The sequence below is a fragment of the Alexandromys fortis genome, unplaced genomic scaffold (assembly GCF_014885135.2).
Source record: "Alexandromys fortis isolate MF-2015 unplaced genomic scaffold, M_Fortis_MF-2015_v1.1 scaffold_9, whole genome shotgun sequence".
NCBI lineage: Eukaryota > Metazoa > Chordata > Mammalia > Rodentia > Cricetidae > Alexandromys > Alexandromys fortis.
This window is the reverse complement of record NW_026067892.1, coordinates 1,270,118-1,285,030: the sequence shown is the minus strand read 5'-3', so window position 1 is coordinate 1,285,030 and position 14,913 is coordinate 1,270,118. Positions and strand designations below refer to the sequence as shown.

The following is a 14,913-nucleotide window of genomic DNA, read 5'->3' as shown; positions in this document are numbered from 1 at the left end:
GGACACTGGTCTTGTGCCCTGTAAAGATCTGTCTGTTGTACTGGTTTAATAAAATGCCAATTGGCCAGTAGCCAGGTTGGAAGTAGAGGCAGGGTAACCAGAACAGGAGAATTCTGAGAAGAGGAAAAAGTCAGTCTGCAGTCGACACAGAAGAAGTCAGACACAAAGGAAGCAAGATGAGAATTCCTCACTGATAAAAGGAACCAAGCCATGTGGCTCCACAGACAAGAATTATGGGCTAATTTAAGATATAAGAATTATTGAATAAAAGCCTGAGCTACTAGGCCAACTGGTTTATAATTGATGTAAGACTCTGTTGTTTATTTGGAACTAAACGGCTACGGGACCTGGTGGGACAGAAATCTCTTATAACAAGTTGCCCTGCAAGCTCTCAGCTACCAGGACTGCGCTGACCCCAGTCATCTCCTCTAGAATGTCCTCCCTAAGGGTGCTGCTGTGCCAGATGGGCAGTGCCCTTTCTCCACGCTTTCGCAGCACGGGGTCTGCCTGCTACAGAACCTGGCACACCACACATTAACAATCTGTCCACTGTCTATGCTCCAGACAGTGCAAATCCCAAGGGGAGGAACCAGGGGCTCATGCCACCTCCTTTCTCTGGAAGGTGGCTCCATCTGACATACGGGAGGATCCAGCGGACACAGCAAATGAAAGAGGACAAGTATAAGCAACACAACTGGTGAGCTCCGTGAGCAAGCCAACACAGTCTTCATTCTGCCGACACTAGCATAAATCAGAGCTGGCCAACAGCTTCCCCAGCCCCACAAGCTGTGCAGTCGTCTCTAACCTGCACAGGCTCAGGAGCCAGGCTCTTCCTCTGCTGGGCTGACTTCTCCATGGCCTCACTCAGCGACTCGGCATACTTCATCATCGCCTTGAGCTGTGAGTCAGTCAGCACCCAGAGCAGGTCATCCAGCAGGAACGTCAACTTGGAGGCAACCACATTGCAATCTTTGGTCTGAGGGGCCACAGAGAACACAGGTCAGCATCTTGTATCTTCCAAGGCCTTAAAGTGACTGTGGCCTGGTTTTCCCAGGCAGCTTTTCACCTTCCAGGAGATAAAAAGAAACCATTCAAGCATTTTGGAAAACCTATTTCTTACAGAGTTACTCAGATTTGCTTCTTTAAGAAAAAGTAGCAGTCAACCTCAAGATGCTTAGGCCAAGAGTATACATAATAAATACGGGTAGAAACTGGTTTCTAGAAGTACCCAAACGACGGAAAGCTCCTCTCACACTGGTGGGGCTAACAACAATGTGGATAGTGGCAGAAGTTCCCCAGCCTGGGGCGCACACACTCACTCTTCTCTTAAGGGCTATTTGGATCCGGCCTTGGTTGGTAATGAGCCTCAGTGGAGTGGTAACTGGGTCCTGATCCCCATTATCTGTGGCATCTGCCTCAATTCGAAGTGTCTGCCAAGTTATTTCCTTAAATGTTAAAACCTGGAAGGAGGGAAAATAAAATCCCTTGATTCTGTGATCAGATGAACCAGAAGATGGAAGAGCTGAGGGGAAAGAGAGACAAGGCGAGTGGTCTCTCAGCCAGCATCCTAACTGGAGGTCTTGGTTTTCCTCTACTTCCAATCCCTCCACTCGTTCCCCTCAGAACACTAGGACGGTCACCTCTCCTCGACGGGGATCGGTGATGCGGGTCAGACGCAGGTCACTCTGCTGCCAGTTGGGGTTGACACTATAGCCCTGGAGCTGCCACAGTTCAAAAGAAGCATGGAAGGCCTTGGAGTGGATCTTGATGGTGATGGAATTGACAATGATAAACATCCCCTCCACCACCTTCTCAGCAAAGCCATACTCACTGCAACGGAGGAAGGAGAGAGATCAGACCCAGGGGCTGCAGGGATGGGACTATTCCAGAGACAGAGACTCTGCTATAAACATGACTGCTTACTTTTCTTTCTGCTCTCCTTGTTGTTTTTCCCCTCTAAATTTTTTGCTTGGGGTTTTTCTTAATATTTTGTTTCTGTGTTTGCTTAAATGTTTGAGTATACTGCCGACATACATGCCTATCACACATCACATGCTTGCAGTGCCCACAGAGTCCACAAGAGGGAGCTGGATCCCAGAAAATGGAGTTAAGGATGGTAACAGATGCCAAGTGGGTGTTAAGAACCAAACTCAGATCTACTAAAAGAGCAGCCAGTGCTCTTAATCTCAGAGTCATCTCTCCAGACCTCTAATTTTCTATAAAATCTTCAAAGACACAGAATACTGTAAAAAGGGAATAGGAAGAAGAAAGAAACTCAGACAGGTCAGGAGGGGTTTATAGTGTTAATTCAAGTCAAGAATACTACGCCCTCCACCTGCCTACTATAGCCAAAGCTCTCCCTCCACCTGCCTACTATAGCCAGTGCTCCCCCACCTGCCTAGCATAGCCAGAAAGCTCGTTCCCCAAGAAGCCACACACTTATATGCAATTTAGTCACATAGGATAATAAAAGGTCCCACAGCCCAATAAAAATAGAACGAAGTATACACAGTTCACAGAAAAAATAACACTAACACACATAAATCCAAACTATAGAGACACTGTAGAGTACAGCTAGGTGGTCGATCACTTGCCTGCCACGCTACAGGCCCTGGATTCATCCCTAATAGAACAATAATGAAAACAGCTGTGGCTCACACCTGGAATCCCAGCACTCAAGAAGCAGAGGCAAGCAAATGCCAGCTTCCTCTGGGGATCCTCTTTTCCCACCCAGAGCTGAGGTTACAAGTGGGTTCCCACTCTCTGGCCTTACACAGGAGCTGGCGATGCGAACTCCACACCTCATGCTTACAGAGCACGTACTTTACCCACTGACCCGTCTGCTTTAAGGAGAAGAGCAATGCTGTGCCTCGAGGACACCTTTAACTCAGCACTGAAGAGACAGAGGCAGGCAGATCTCTCTGAGTTTGAGGCCATCAAGTTCCAGGCAAGATACAGTGATAACATGTCTCAAAAAAAAAAAAAAAAAGACAAAAACATTGAGAAGTTATATTCCTTTAGTTAGTTATATTCCTGCCAAAAGAGAAATGTAAATACAGGACAAGAAAAAAATATACAAAACATTAAAAACAGATACAATTTGGTAAACTGTTGGGAAGAATTTGACAGTTTCTTCCAAAATCAAAACTCCCCATATACCCTTATCACCATGCAAGTTCATCCCTAGGCGTTCACCCGAGAGCACACAGCCTCACAAACACATCTGATGGTGCTCCCCGAGAGAACACACAGCCTCACAAACACATCTGATGGTGCTCCCCGAGAGAGCACACAGCCTCACAAACACATCTGATGCATGTTCACAAAAGCCAAGCACCCCAGTGAGTGACAGTCAAATGAGAGGGAAGCTGGGCATGGTGGCACAGTCTGAAATCCTGGGATCAGGAGTTCAAGGCCAGCCCGAGCTACCCACAGAGAATTCAAAGGGACCCTGGGCTACCATATAATGGAACGTACTCAGTTCGACACTCTGTGTCATACTCAGTTCGACACTCTGTGTCCCCAAGTTCATACTGCTGTTAGTAACACAGAGGTACAATATGGCACCTGAGATTTGCCTTCAAGTCCTGGAACACACAGGAAAAAGACTGGCAAAATGTTGGTAATTGTTGAGGTTTGATATTTGAAACAGGGGTGTGATACACTAACCTATCTGCTTTAGTTGTATGTGTGAAAGTGCGGCACACTTAGAATCCCAGTACTCATAAACTGAAACCAGCCTGGGCACAGTAACAGACAGTCACTCACAATCCTTTGTCGGGGCTCAGTCACTAACCTCTGTCCCGAAGCAAGGGCAATGGGAGACTGTCCGTTTGGGGGGCGAGGGTCCTCACAGGTCTGCATCTCCACCTCCACCTTATCTAGACACTGGAAGAAGAGTTACGCAGAGCTAAGCATCCACACAACCCTCGCACAGCACCAGCAAGACAGCAGACTGCTACAAGCCGCCCCAGCCAACACAAACCACACTTCTAACTTTCTGTCTGGGTCCCAAAGAAAATGCAAGGATAGATCTTGAGACGTAAAAATCATTATTTAAAAAAACAAAGAAGGTTGGGCGGTGGTGGTAGAAAATTAAAACGCAAAAGATTACTTGCAAGTATAAAAGGTCATTACCAAGCAAATTGGATGTGTCTTCAACTTGGTCCACTGGATCTGAAAGAACAAAGCAAAGACACAGCATGTGACAGCTGTTCCTCAAGAAAACAAGCCTCCTGGTCCAAGACAGCAGCAGCACTTGGACCCCATGCTCACCCGGATGGAGGCCCTGTTGCAGTAGACCCTGGTAATGGCCAGCCAGGTAGGCAGTTCCAGCACATTCTGCAGAACCTCTTCATCTAGCTCCAGATTGGTCAACTGACCCTCCCCTTTCAGGGTGCTCAAGTTGATCTTGTCTGGGGAAAGATTCTTGGTGAACCTGCGAAGAGTGACAGGAAAGCACTGTTTCTAGGGCAACACGATAAATGAATTGGCACTACCACAGTCAATCATCCCTGGTCTTCACGCCACACACAGATCTGGGACCAGCTCTTGTAGACCAGGCTGGCCTCAAACTCAGAGATCCACTTGCCTCTGCCTCCCGAGTGCTGGGATTAAAGGCGTGTGCCACCACCACCTGGCAAGACCTCTTCTTCTACTATGATAGCCACCACCTTACTGACAATGTATTGTGGGTTCCAGGAAAGCCAGGGCTACATAGAGAAACCCAATCTCAAAACCCAAAAACAGGGGCTGGAGAGATAGCTCAGTGATTAATAGCACTAGCTGTTCTTCCAAAGGACCTGGGTTCAATTCCCCGCACCCACACGGAAGCACAACTGTCTGTAACTCCAGCTCCGGGGGAGCTCAGACACCTTCACACCAAGGCAAATAAATTAAGTTAAATAAATTTTTTAAAAAAGAAAGAAACTAGAAAATGAAGCTTCCTCAAGTCCTTCTAAGTCTGTATGTATATGGAGACAGGCAGATGGGTAAAAACAGACAGCCAGGAATGCTTTCAGCAAGGATAGAGAACAAAGCAGAGGGCTGCAAAAACACCTCACAAATCCAAGCTCAGAGGAACACCTGGGACTCAGTAAAAACCAAAGCAAGAACCACTGGGAGGGTTCTGCAAGCTACAAGAGGCCAGAGAGAACCCACGCAAGTGCAGTAACCTGTCTGTCAACGCCAGAAAGTAACCTTCTAATGTGCCTTTCAAAATAAAATAAACATAACAGATTGGGGAAAGATGCTCTGAAGCAGCGGCTCTCAACTTCCTGGAGCTGCAGCCCTTCAATACAGCTCCTCATGTTATGGTGACTCCCTCCAACCGTAAAATTATTTTCATTGCTACTTCATAACTGCAATTTTCCTACTGTTGTGAATTGTCAAGTAAATATTTGTGTTCTCCAAGTCTTAGGTGTCCCCTGAGAAAGGATCGTTCTACCTACAAAGGGATTGCAACCCACAGGCTCAACACTGTTGGTCTAAATCACGGTAGTGATGGAGGAACAGGGCAGCAGCTGGGGAAAAAAAGCAGCCTATTTTTTCATAGCACTAAAAGCAACAGAGGCACTCTGTGGACTCTGAAACAGTGACAAGCTGATGGGATCCATGAGCAAACCGATACCTGTGGTCGTCCCAAAAGGTCGTCCCAAAAGGATGGATCCTGCCTCACTTTGAGACATGGAGTCTAAATGCTCACCTAAAAGAATCGCAGAAGAGAACTGCTGGTCTAGAGCTCTGAGTGCGCCATCAACAAAACCCCGCTCTTTGGGCTGACGAGGGAGGGGGACTTGATTGGGGGAGGGGGAGGGAAAGGGGAGGCGGAGGTGGGGAAGAGACAGAAATCTGTAATAAATTAAAAAAAAAAAAAAACCCGGCCGGGAGACTCAGGCCAGTCTTCTCTGGTCCACGCTCGGCTCCCATCTTCCTCCCTTTCCTGGAGACCTCCTCAGCAACCCACCTGGCTCCTATCTTCTTCTCGGCAGTCCTGGAGTCTGTGACACACTTTCTCGGCAGCCGTGCTTGCTCGGTTTGCTAGCACACCTAAGACAGGAGTTTAGTCTACACATTCTTCCCAAGCACTGACTCAACAGACGGCCCTGCTAGCGAATGACTCCCAAATCCTTTCTCATCTTTTCAACTGGATCAACGTAAGCCTACTTCTTCAAAGCTGAGCCTGCTAGTCTGGGACAAGCAAGGCAAATGAACCTCCTCTTGCTATTGCATCTCAGAGTTGCTATCTTCTGTCACAATAAGCAACGTGCTCTGTCCTCCATCACTAGTTTTCCTTGTGTTTATTTATGTTCATTCTTATCTTAGATGCTAACAGTTTAGGTTCCAAGTTTATACTTATGAGCTTCGCCCCCACGGTCCCTCTCTCTCTAAGCTGCGTTTCAAAGGTGTCCTTCCTTGTCCATACTAATCATCATGTGCACGTTCTCCCATCACGTTATTTATTCACCGAGGGAAGGTGCACTCATGCCAAGGCCAAGCTGGCTCTCTCCCTCCACCATGTGGGTCCCAGATGGAGCTCAGGTTGTCAGGCAGCAAATGCAGTTACTCTCTGAGCCAGCTTGCTGGCCCACAAGTTTTATTTTTGTATTTTTTTACAGTACATAAATGGTATTCCTTTGTAATTTTAGTAATGAAATTCCTTTTAGACGCTGGCAACCATGCAAAACAGTATCCTATGACACAAGAGGATACACAGAAATGAAAATTAACCGGCATGATAAGCAAATTCAAGAAAGTGATACCTGTGGACTGAGGGATGGCCCACAGGAAGCTCCGACAGCCTAGAGACTCATTTCGCAGCTGTGGATTATTGAGGACCGCCTTCCCAGAAGTCCCCACAGCTCTCGCTACACGCAGATGGTGTTGGGTCTCTGGCCCACCCAGTGCTCACTTCGGCCACTTGTCAGGACTCGTGTGTGCTGAGCAAATGCTAGGGATGAAGCAGACTTGCTGGCCATGGACTACAGAAGTTAGAGTCCCAAAGCTCAGTACTGCATCAGCCACTCGCACAGGCAGCCAACTAGCACGTCACATCTCTCCTGTGGGCCTGGGGGGCAGACATTTCAACCATGGCACTCACAACGCTTGCCTACCTCTGCAAACATCCATCCGACAGCAGCAGGCTACATCAGCATCTAGATAATGTTGAAGTTCAGAAAATGACAATGGCAAGCAGAGCACTCTCAGTTAAAGCCCTGGAAGGACAGCAGACGCCCAGAGAGGCGCTAGTCTGACACTCCTTCATCAGCTTGAAGAACAGACACAAAAGGGGAAACTGTGAGCATACTTGGGTAGATAGTGTCACAAGCTACACTGCCTCCAAAATCAACGCAGCTCCTGGAGAGACTCTCAGCCTTTACCACCTGTCAAAAGCCTGCACTTGTGAAGGTCACGGGCTAACCACACTTCTGTGTCCCTGAGGATGTAAATACAGGTGAAAACCAGGAAAGCTTCAGAGGGCTGAGGACAGGTTTACCCTTTGTTCCACATAAGGAAGAAGGAATCCCCAGACTTTACCTTCGACTACAGCCCAAGCCCTAAACAGGAGTTGAAAACAAACGAAGTGTGAAGCAACTCTGCTCTTTTTAATTCTTACTGGAGGGGGTGGGTTGTGACAGAAGGGATGTCAAGTGTCTTTTTCATTGCTCTCCACCTTATTTTCCGAGATAGTGTCTCTCACTGGACCTGAAGCTCACTAACACAACTCCACTGGCTGGATAGCAAAACTTGGGTCTCTCTTGTCTCTGCTCCCCCAGTGCTGGGATTATAAGCATGTGCCTGACTTTGCTGAGGGTGCTGGAACTCTGAATTCAAATTGTCATGCTTGTTCAGCAAGTACATTTTCTCTAATTTATTTATTTTTATTTTATGTGCATTGGTGTTTTGCCATTGATATCGGGCCCCCTGGAAATTAGTTTTGAGCCACCATGTGGGTGCTGGAAATTGAACTCAGGACCTCTGGAAAAGCAGTCAGCGCTCTTAACCACTGAGCCATCTCTCCAGCCCCCCAACTTTGTTTTGTAAACGATAGAGACCAGCTTTGTTCCCATGGATCCTTTCCTCTGAAAACTAGGACCCTCCTTTTACTGAAATGAATGCCTACAAGCAAACAAAAACAGGGTGAGAAAAAGTCCACCACTTCCTAAACAAGAATAGGCAACTGAGGATAGTGCATGCTTCTAGAGAGGAGGGGAGGTCCCAATGTCTCTAGAAGAGCGGGGAGGTCCCAGCGCCTCTAGAAGAGAGGAGGAGAGGTCCCAGCGCCTCTAGAAGAGAGGAGGAGAGGTCCCAGAGCCTCTAGAAGAGAGGAGGAGAGGTCCCAGCGCCTCTAGAAGAGAGGAGGGAGGTTCCAGTACCTCTAGAAAAGAGGGGGGTCCCAGCGCCTCTAGAAGAGGAGGGGCGATAGTCAGGGAACAAGCAGGCGGAACAGGAAGCTCAGCACACTTGCTCTCATAGGGCACTTCTGAGCCCTTTATACATTCAGAGGATTCAACGGATCACAATTCCTTTCTCAAACTCTCCTGGCAATCCTTCCTTCAGTACAGACAAAATCAGAATGAGAACCAACAAGAAACGCTGCTCTTCCTTATAAGGAGGCCCCCAAGCTGGCCTCAAACCAGCAATCCTCCTGCCTTCACCTCATGAGTCCTAGGACTGCAGGTACATGGTACATACTGTCATGCCCACATGAGAAGTTCTTGTCTGTTTTCATGGCAGGGTTTCTCTGTGTAGCCCTGGCTGTCCTGGAACTCACTCTGTAGACCAGGCTGGCCTCAAACTCACAGAGGTCCACCTGCCTCTGTCTCCCGGGTGCTGGGATTAAAGGTGTGCACTTATCTTGTGCAAATAGAATAAATTTCAATTTAAGATTCATTAGCTGCATGTACACCTGCAGGCCAAAAGGGGGCACCAGATATCATCACAGATGGTTGTGAGACACCACGTGATTGCCGGGAATTAGACTCAGGACCTCTGGAAGAGCAGCCAGTGCTCTTAACTGCTGAGCCATCTTTCCAGCCCCTTCCATTTTCAGGTAAGGTTATAGTATAGTATCATCGGGAACCTTTCTGAACTTCACCAACCCAATTATTAGCAAGACCTTGAGAATGCCAGGGCTACTTCATGTCCCTCCACACAGCAACCCGTCTCCACCAGGACGCTGACTGGAGAGCACAGAAGGCGCTGTGCCACCAGCTGGATGATCAAGTACAAAAGCAAACAGTGCCATCAAACATCAGAAGTGGAACACTGCTGCTACTGGAAGCTCTACAAGTTGGGGGTAGGGATTCACTCAGCACTACAGTGCTTGCCTAGCAAGTGTAAGGCTTAGTCCTCCTCACCAGAACGTCTCCAGTACACTCCCAGGACGGCAAACAGGCTTTCCCTAGGACAGTAATGACTGTCAGCAGGTGTCGCTTACACACAGGGACACAGCCTGAGTGTATCCTCACTTGGGAGGCAGAGGCAGGTGGATCTCTAATTTAAGGGCAGCCTGTTCTACAAAGTGAGTACCAGCCCAGCCAGAGTTACTCAATGAGACCATCTTTAAAACAAACACAATTTCCCTGAACTGGTATTTCCTGAAGTTTACAACAATGATAAAAAATAAGTTTTAAAAGGTGATCCATGGGGAGGCTGGAGAGATGGCTCTGAGGTTAAGAATACGAACTGCTCTTCCAAGGGATCTGGGTTCACTTCCCAGCACACACAAGGCAGCTCTCAACTGTCTGTAACTCCAGTTCCAAAGGACCCAACATCCTCACACAGACATATGTGCAGGCAAAATAGTAATGTTCACTTAAAAAAAAAAAAAAAGGTGATTCATGGAGCCAGTTATTACGGGGGGGGGGGGGGGTCTGAACTGAGGCTCAGCAAATCCATGAGCCCACGTGGCTCTCCCACTACCTATACAAGGAATTCCAGCAAACTCTGGCCCATCATTTAGTTCAACAGATTAAACTGAGGCAATAAGATGAAGCCAACTGTGCCAAGTCAGCCTCAGATGCCAGATCAAGTTCTCAAAAACAAGAGGAATCTGAGTGCTTGAGAAGAGCCTTGCTATGCCATCTCTGTCCCCTACAGTCCCCGGCACAACACAGTATCTACGATCCCTCACAGTCCAAGGATGGCTAAAAAGGCTAATGGCAGCCCGGTATCTGGGGAAACATTCTCGGGCCGTCTGTTACTATCACTGATACAGAGGCTTAGACAAAGTCAAGTTGGAAAAACACACTGATCAGCTTCATCTCTGCAGGAGAAACACCATCTGCTAAAGGAGCAATGGGAAGGCTCTCAATCATCCTTGCAAATCTGTAACATGATGTTAAGAAGACAGAGTTTTTAAACCTGCAGACTCTAAGAGTCAGAAACTTTCTTAAGTCAGTGTCTCAAATAGCCCAGGCTGCCCTTGAACTCAGTACTCGGGAGGCTTGCCTTGAATTGCTGATCCTCCTACCTCAGACACCTAGTGCTGAAGTGACAGGTATGTGCCAACACGCACAACCAAAAAGGATTTTAAATAATTTTAATTCAAGCTGGGCAGTGATGGCATGCACACCTTTAGTCCCAGCACTCGGGAAGCTGAGGCAGGAGAGTCTCTGATTTCAAGGCTAGTTTGGTCTAGATAGAGTTCCAGGACAGCCAGGGCTGTTACACAGAGAAACCCTGTCTCAAAATTAATAATAACCATTAATTGAAAATCTGTAATTTACAAATGAAAACACAGTGATGAGAAAGGGTTACCCTAGAGTCCTAGTCAACTGGGGGTTAACCGTGGGACTAAGCACACCACAGAGATGGGACAGAACCCAGCATTCTCTACTTACTACCTGCCCCAGAGCCTGCAGACAGCAGAACTCACAACTCCTCCCCGCTCCGCTCCTTCACTAAGAGGTATAACAAGACCCAGTCTCAGAAATCCAAAACCACTGGGACTGGAGAGATGACTCGGGTTAAGGGCTCTGGCTGCTCTTCCAGAGGACCCAGGTTAAATTTCTAACACCCACAAGGCAGCTCACACATGTATATAACTCCACTTCCAGGGTATCTGACACTCATTTGGCCTCCTCAGACAGTACACAGACATACATTTGGGCAAAAGACTTTTCTAGTTAATTCCACTATAATCAGACAACCTATCAAGTTTTTAATATTTTAACTCTTTTATTTTACTATTTTTTATGTGTACAGGTGTTTTAATTGCAAGTTTGTGTGTACACCACATAAATGTCTGGCACCCACAGAGGCCAGAACAGGATATCATATGCCCTGGAGCTGGAATCACAGTGAGCTGTCATGTGGGTGCTGGGACTCAATTCTTGATCCTCCGGGAGAACAGACAATGCTCCCAACTACAGAGCTATCCCTCCAGCTACTCGCTAGCTAGAAAATGGTTGGAAGAATTTACTGATCAGGATATGGCCTACCTGGTGGATGTTTCTTCTGCATTTGAAATGAGAATTCTAGTTATCATGTGTAGAATTCTAGGAATGTGTACAGAGAACATGTAAATATAAATCCTCTACACGGGGTCTTTTAAGGAAGAGAATCATGCAGTCTTTTATATTTCCATTGCCCTTCAGTCTTTCCTGTAAGCTGAAGCATCTGTATGTTTTCATTTCCTCTCCCATTTAAATAATTTAGTAAGTATACCTTATACTGGGGCTGGAATCCTCAATCTATTATCTAAAAAATGTCTCTCTCTCTTCTTTTGTCTGTTACTTTTCTATTGCCGTGATAAAACACCATGATCAAGGCAACGTACAGGAGGGGTTTATTTTGGGCTTACAGCTCTAGAGGGTTAGAGTCCACAACAGGATCAGCTGCACGACAGGAGCAGCAGCTCAGAGCCTCACATCTCAAACCCAGGCAGGGGACAGCGACTAACTTGACCCCCTAACTTGACCCAGCAGGAGTAAATTAAACCTCAAAGCTTGTCCAGTGACACACTTCCTCCAGCAAGGCCACACCTCCAAATCCTCCCCAAACGGCACCAACTGGGGACCAAGGAATCAAATGCCCAAGACTTGTGGAGGACATCATTCAAACTGCCACATCCTTTTAAGGACACATGAGCTGGGTATGAAACTTGATGAGTTCCTTTCAGCAGTTGACCTTTCGTCCACAGCCTCTTCTGCTGCTGGAGCAAAATCACCCACGGCGTGGAAGTTTCATTTGCAGGTGTTTTCCTTTTTATCTTTCATTTTTACCAATATGAACATCATATCTCCAGGATCTTGCTGTTATTAGTTTGAGGTAGTTTTTCATGAAGTCCAAGCTGGCCTTGAGCTTGCTATGTGGCCAGAGATGACTTTGAGCTGCTCTTCCTGCTTCCACACCCCAAATGCTGGGATTTCAGGTGTACACCACCACACTAGGCTTGATGTGCTGCCGAGGATGAACTCTAGGCTTCCTGGACACAAGGCAAGCACAAAAGCCCAGACCAGGAATGGTTTTCCTTGTCCTTATCCTGCCTGTGAAAACACCTCCACATGCCATACAGTCCATCCATTTAAAGTGCACAAGCCAATGGCTTTAGTACTACCAGTTGTGCAACCTTATGTAAAGCCAACTTTAGAAAAGCTTCACTACTCCTCTCCAAGAAAACCCACGCGTGGCTGCTACCCACAAGACCGCCATTTTCCCACAGCAGTCCTAGTAGACCATCAGTTTATTTTGTGTCTATGGCTTTTCCTAGTTTGGATATTTAATATAGCAGAACTCATATATGGTCACTCTTCTGTAAGATTTTTATTTAGTACAGTATTTTGTGCCGGTACATATGTTGCATGCTCATGTCTATGTGTGTGAGTGTGCACATGCGTATGTGATAACAGATGTGTAGCGGTCAGAGGATAACATCAGGCACCTTCCACCCCTTAACATGAAATTCCAACATACATACTCTTTTTCACAGCACCTCCTAGGCAGCTGGCCATGTCAAGATGAGGCTGACAGCTACTTTCCAGCCACCGGCTGTCAAAAACTCACTAAAGAGAAAGATGAACACAAACGCTGTGTTGTCTCTGAGAAGCACTCGACCACAGAAGTAACTGGGTGAAGGATACAAGAATTATATGGTCTGAATCAGTGGACAGCTGCTCCACATTCTGCTCCTTCAGCCAATAGCCTTTAAGATACCAGCCCACTTGGGCGAGGTCTCCTATAGTTTAAAAAACAGTGGGAACCGTGTGACCCACTTTCTTGCTTCTGGCTCCTGATCTGGCTGCTAGACTCTGTTCCTGTTTGCACTCAGAGGACTGTTGTTTAGGACAGTGATCTGTAAGTTTTCCTCTTAAATAAACAACCCTTTTTATAATCAAGAATTCTGAACTGCTGTGGGATTGTTTTACGGCATCAGACATCAAACAAGGTTTTCCAGGAAACAGGTTATCTCGAGCCACAGCAGAGTGTACCTGTTGTTGCTTAGGGGCATTCTTGTTATAGACTAAGGGGAGCAGGACAGAGGAAGCTCAAGTCCGTTCTATTTGTAGATGCGCTGTGGATGTCAATCCGGGTGTTCTCAACAAGCAAAGGCGAGGAGGTTCCTGGACTGGCAGGTACTACTGTGTTTCAGTGGGTGGGGCCCAAAAAAGTTGGCAGACCTGTGGGTGGCAACCCCTTTTGGGTCAAGTATCAGGTATTTACAACTGGAACAGCAGCAAAATTACAGTTCTGACAGGAAGAAAATAATTTTATGGTTAGGGTCACCACAACATGAAAAACTATATTAAAGGGTCACAGCGTTAGGAAGGCTGGGAACCACTGCTTTAAAAAACGGTGAGAAGCCCAGAACCAAAGCACCCAAGATTCAACATCTATAACACAAACGCCAATGTATTTTCTCCAGGTACAGTGCATTAAGAAAAACAAGGAGGCTGCAGAACATGCTAGACTTTGGGCCAAGAAAATGAAGGAAGCCAAAGAAAAGCGCCAGGAACAGATTATTCAGAATGATGGCTGTCCTTGCTGAGGGCTTCCACTTCTAAGTCTCATCAAAAATAGTCTTTATAGCCAGGCAGTGGTAGAGCACTCAGAAGGCAGAGGAAGGAGGATCTCTGTGAATTTGAGGCCAGCCTGAGCTATACAGCAAGTTCCAGGACAGCCAAAGCCACACCGAGAAACCCTGTCTCAAAAAAACAAAAAGAAAAAAAGTCTTTAGGGGTAACAAATAAATGATCAGACCTCGTAGAAAAAGAAACAAAAAACAAGGGTAGATTGATCAGCATGGCAACAAGAGTCCCAGCATCTCCGACTCTACCCCCTACCTTACCATTAGGGTTACAAGCCTCTACACCAGCCTGGATTTTTCCGTGGCTTCTGGGGATCTGAACTCAGGTCCTGTCATCATTTCATTCCTTTTTATAGTCTAGCAATGTGACATGTCACGTGTTACATCCGCCATACGAACATCAGCAGCTGACAGGCACTCATTCGGGTTTCCTCTTCGGGCTGTTATGGAGCTTAAACACGTACATGTAAATTCTGGTGTGAGCATGTGATTTTCTCTCTTGTTGGGACTGTGGGCGTGGAACCTCTGTACCTGGTGATGTGCACCAGAGGAACACACTGACACTTGCCATCGCCTTCTTCACTGTCGTCACCCTGTGGTTCAAGTGTGTCTTCACAGCTCTCAGCTGCAGCTCTGGATGGCATCCTCTTACGTCACAGCCGGACACACGCATGTCTTCTTTGGAGAAATGCCTACTTAGGTCCTTTGCCCTTATTTAAATTTGGTTGTCTATTATTTCACTGTTAGCTTTTGGTGTTTTTCTAATAAGATCTCATGTATCCTAGGCTGGTTTTGAACCGTACAGTAAAAGATAAACTTGTTTTGTTTTTGTTCTTTTTTTTTTCTTTGAAACAAAGACTCATTCTGTAGCCTCGCTGTCCTGG

General features: G+C 46.8%; 1 protein-coding gene across 1 annotated transcript in view; it reads right to left on the bottom strand.

Annotated features, from left to right (window-relative positions):
• Nucleotides 1-14,913, bottom strand: part of Bltp3a (bridge-like lipid transfer protein family member 3A) — a 54,340-nt gene that overhangs the window by 22,500 nt on the left and 16,927 nt on the right. The window contains exons 2-7 of the mRNA XM_050141174.1: nt 4,276-4,438; nt 4,138-4,176; nt 3,797-3,888; nt 1,641-1,830; nt 1,320-1,460; nt 806-976 (exon numbers count right to left, since the gene is read on the bottom strand). Of these exons, the coding sequence (XP_049997131.1) occupies nt 806-976; nt 1,320-1,460; nt 1,641-1,830; nt 3,797-3,888; nt 4,138-4,176; nt 4,276-4,438 (796 nt within the window). The remainder of the gene's footprint in view (nt 1-805; nt 977-1,319; nt 1,461-1,640; nt 1,831-3,796; nt 3,889-4,137; nt 4,177-4,275; nt 4,439-14,913) is intronic.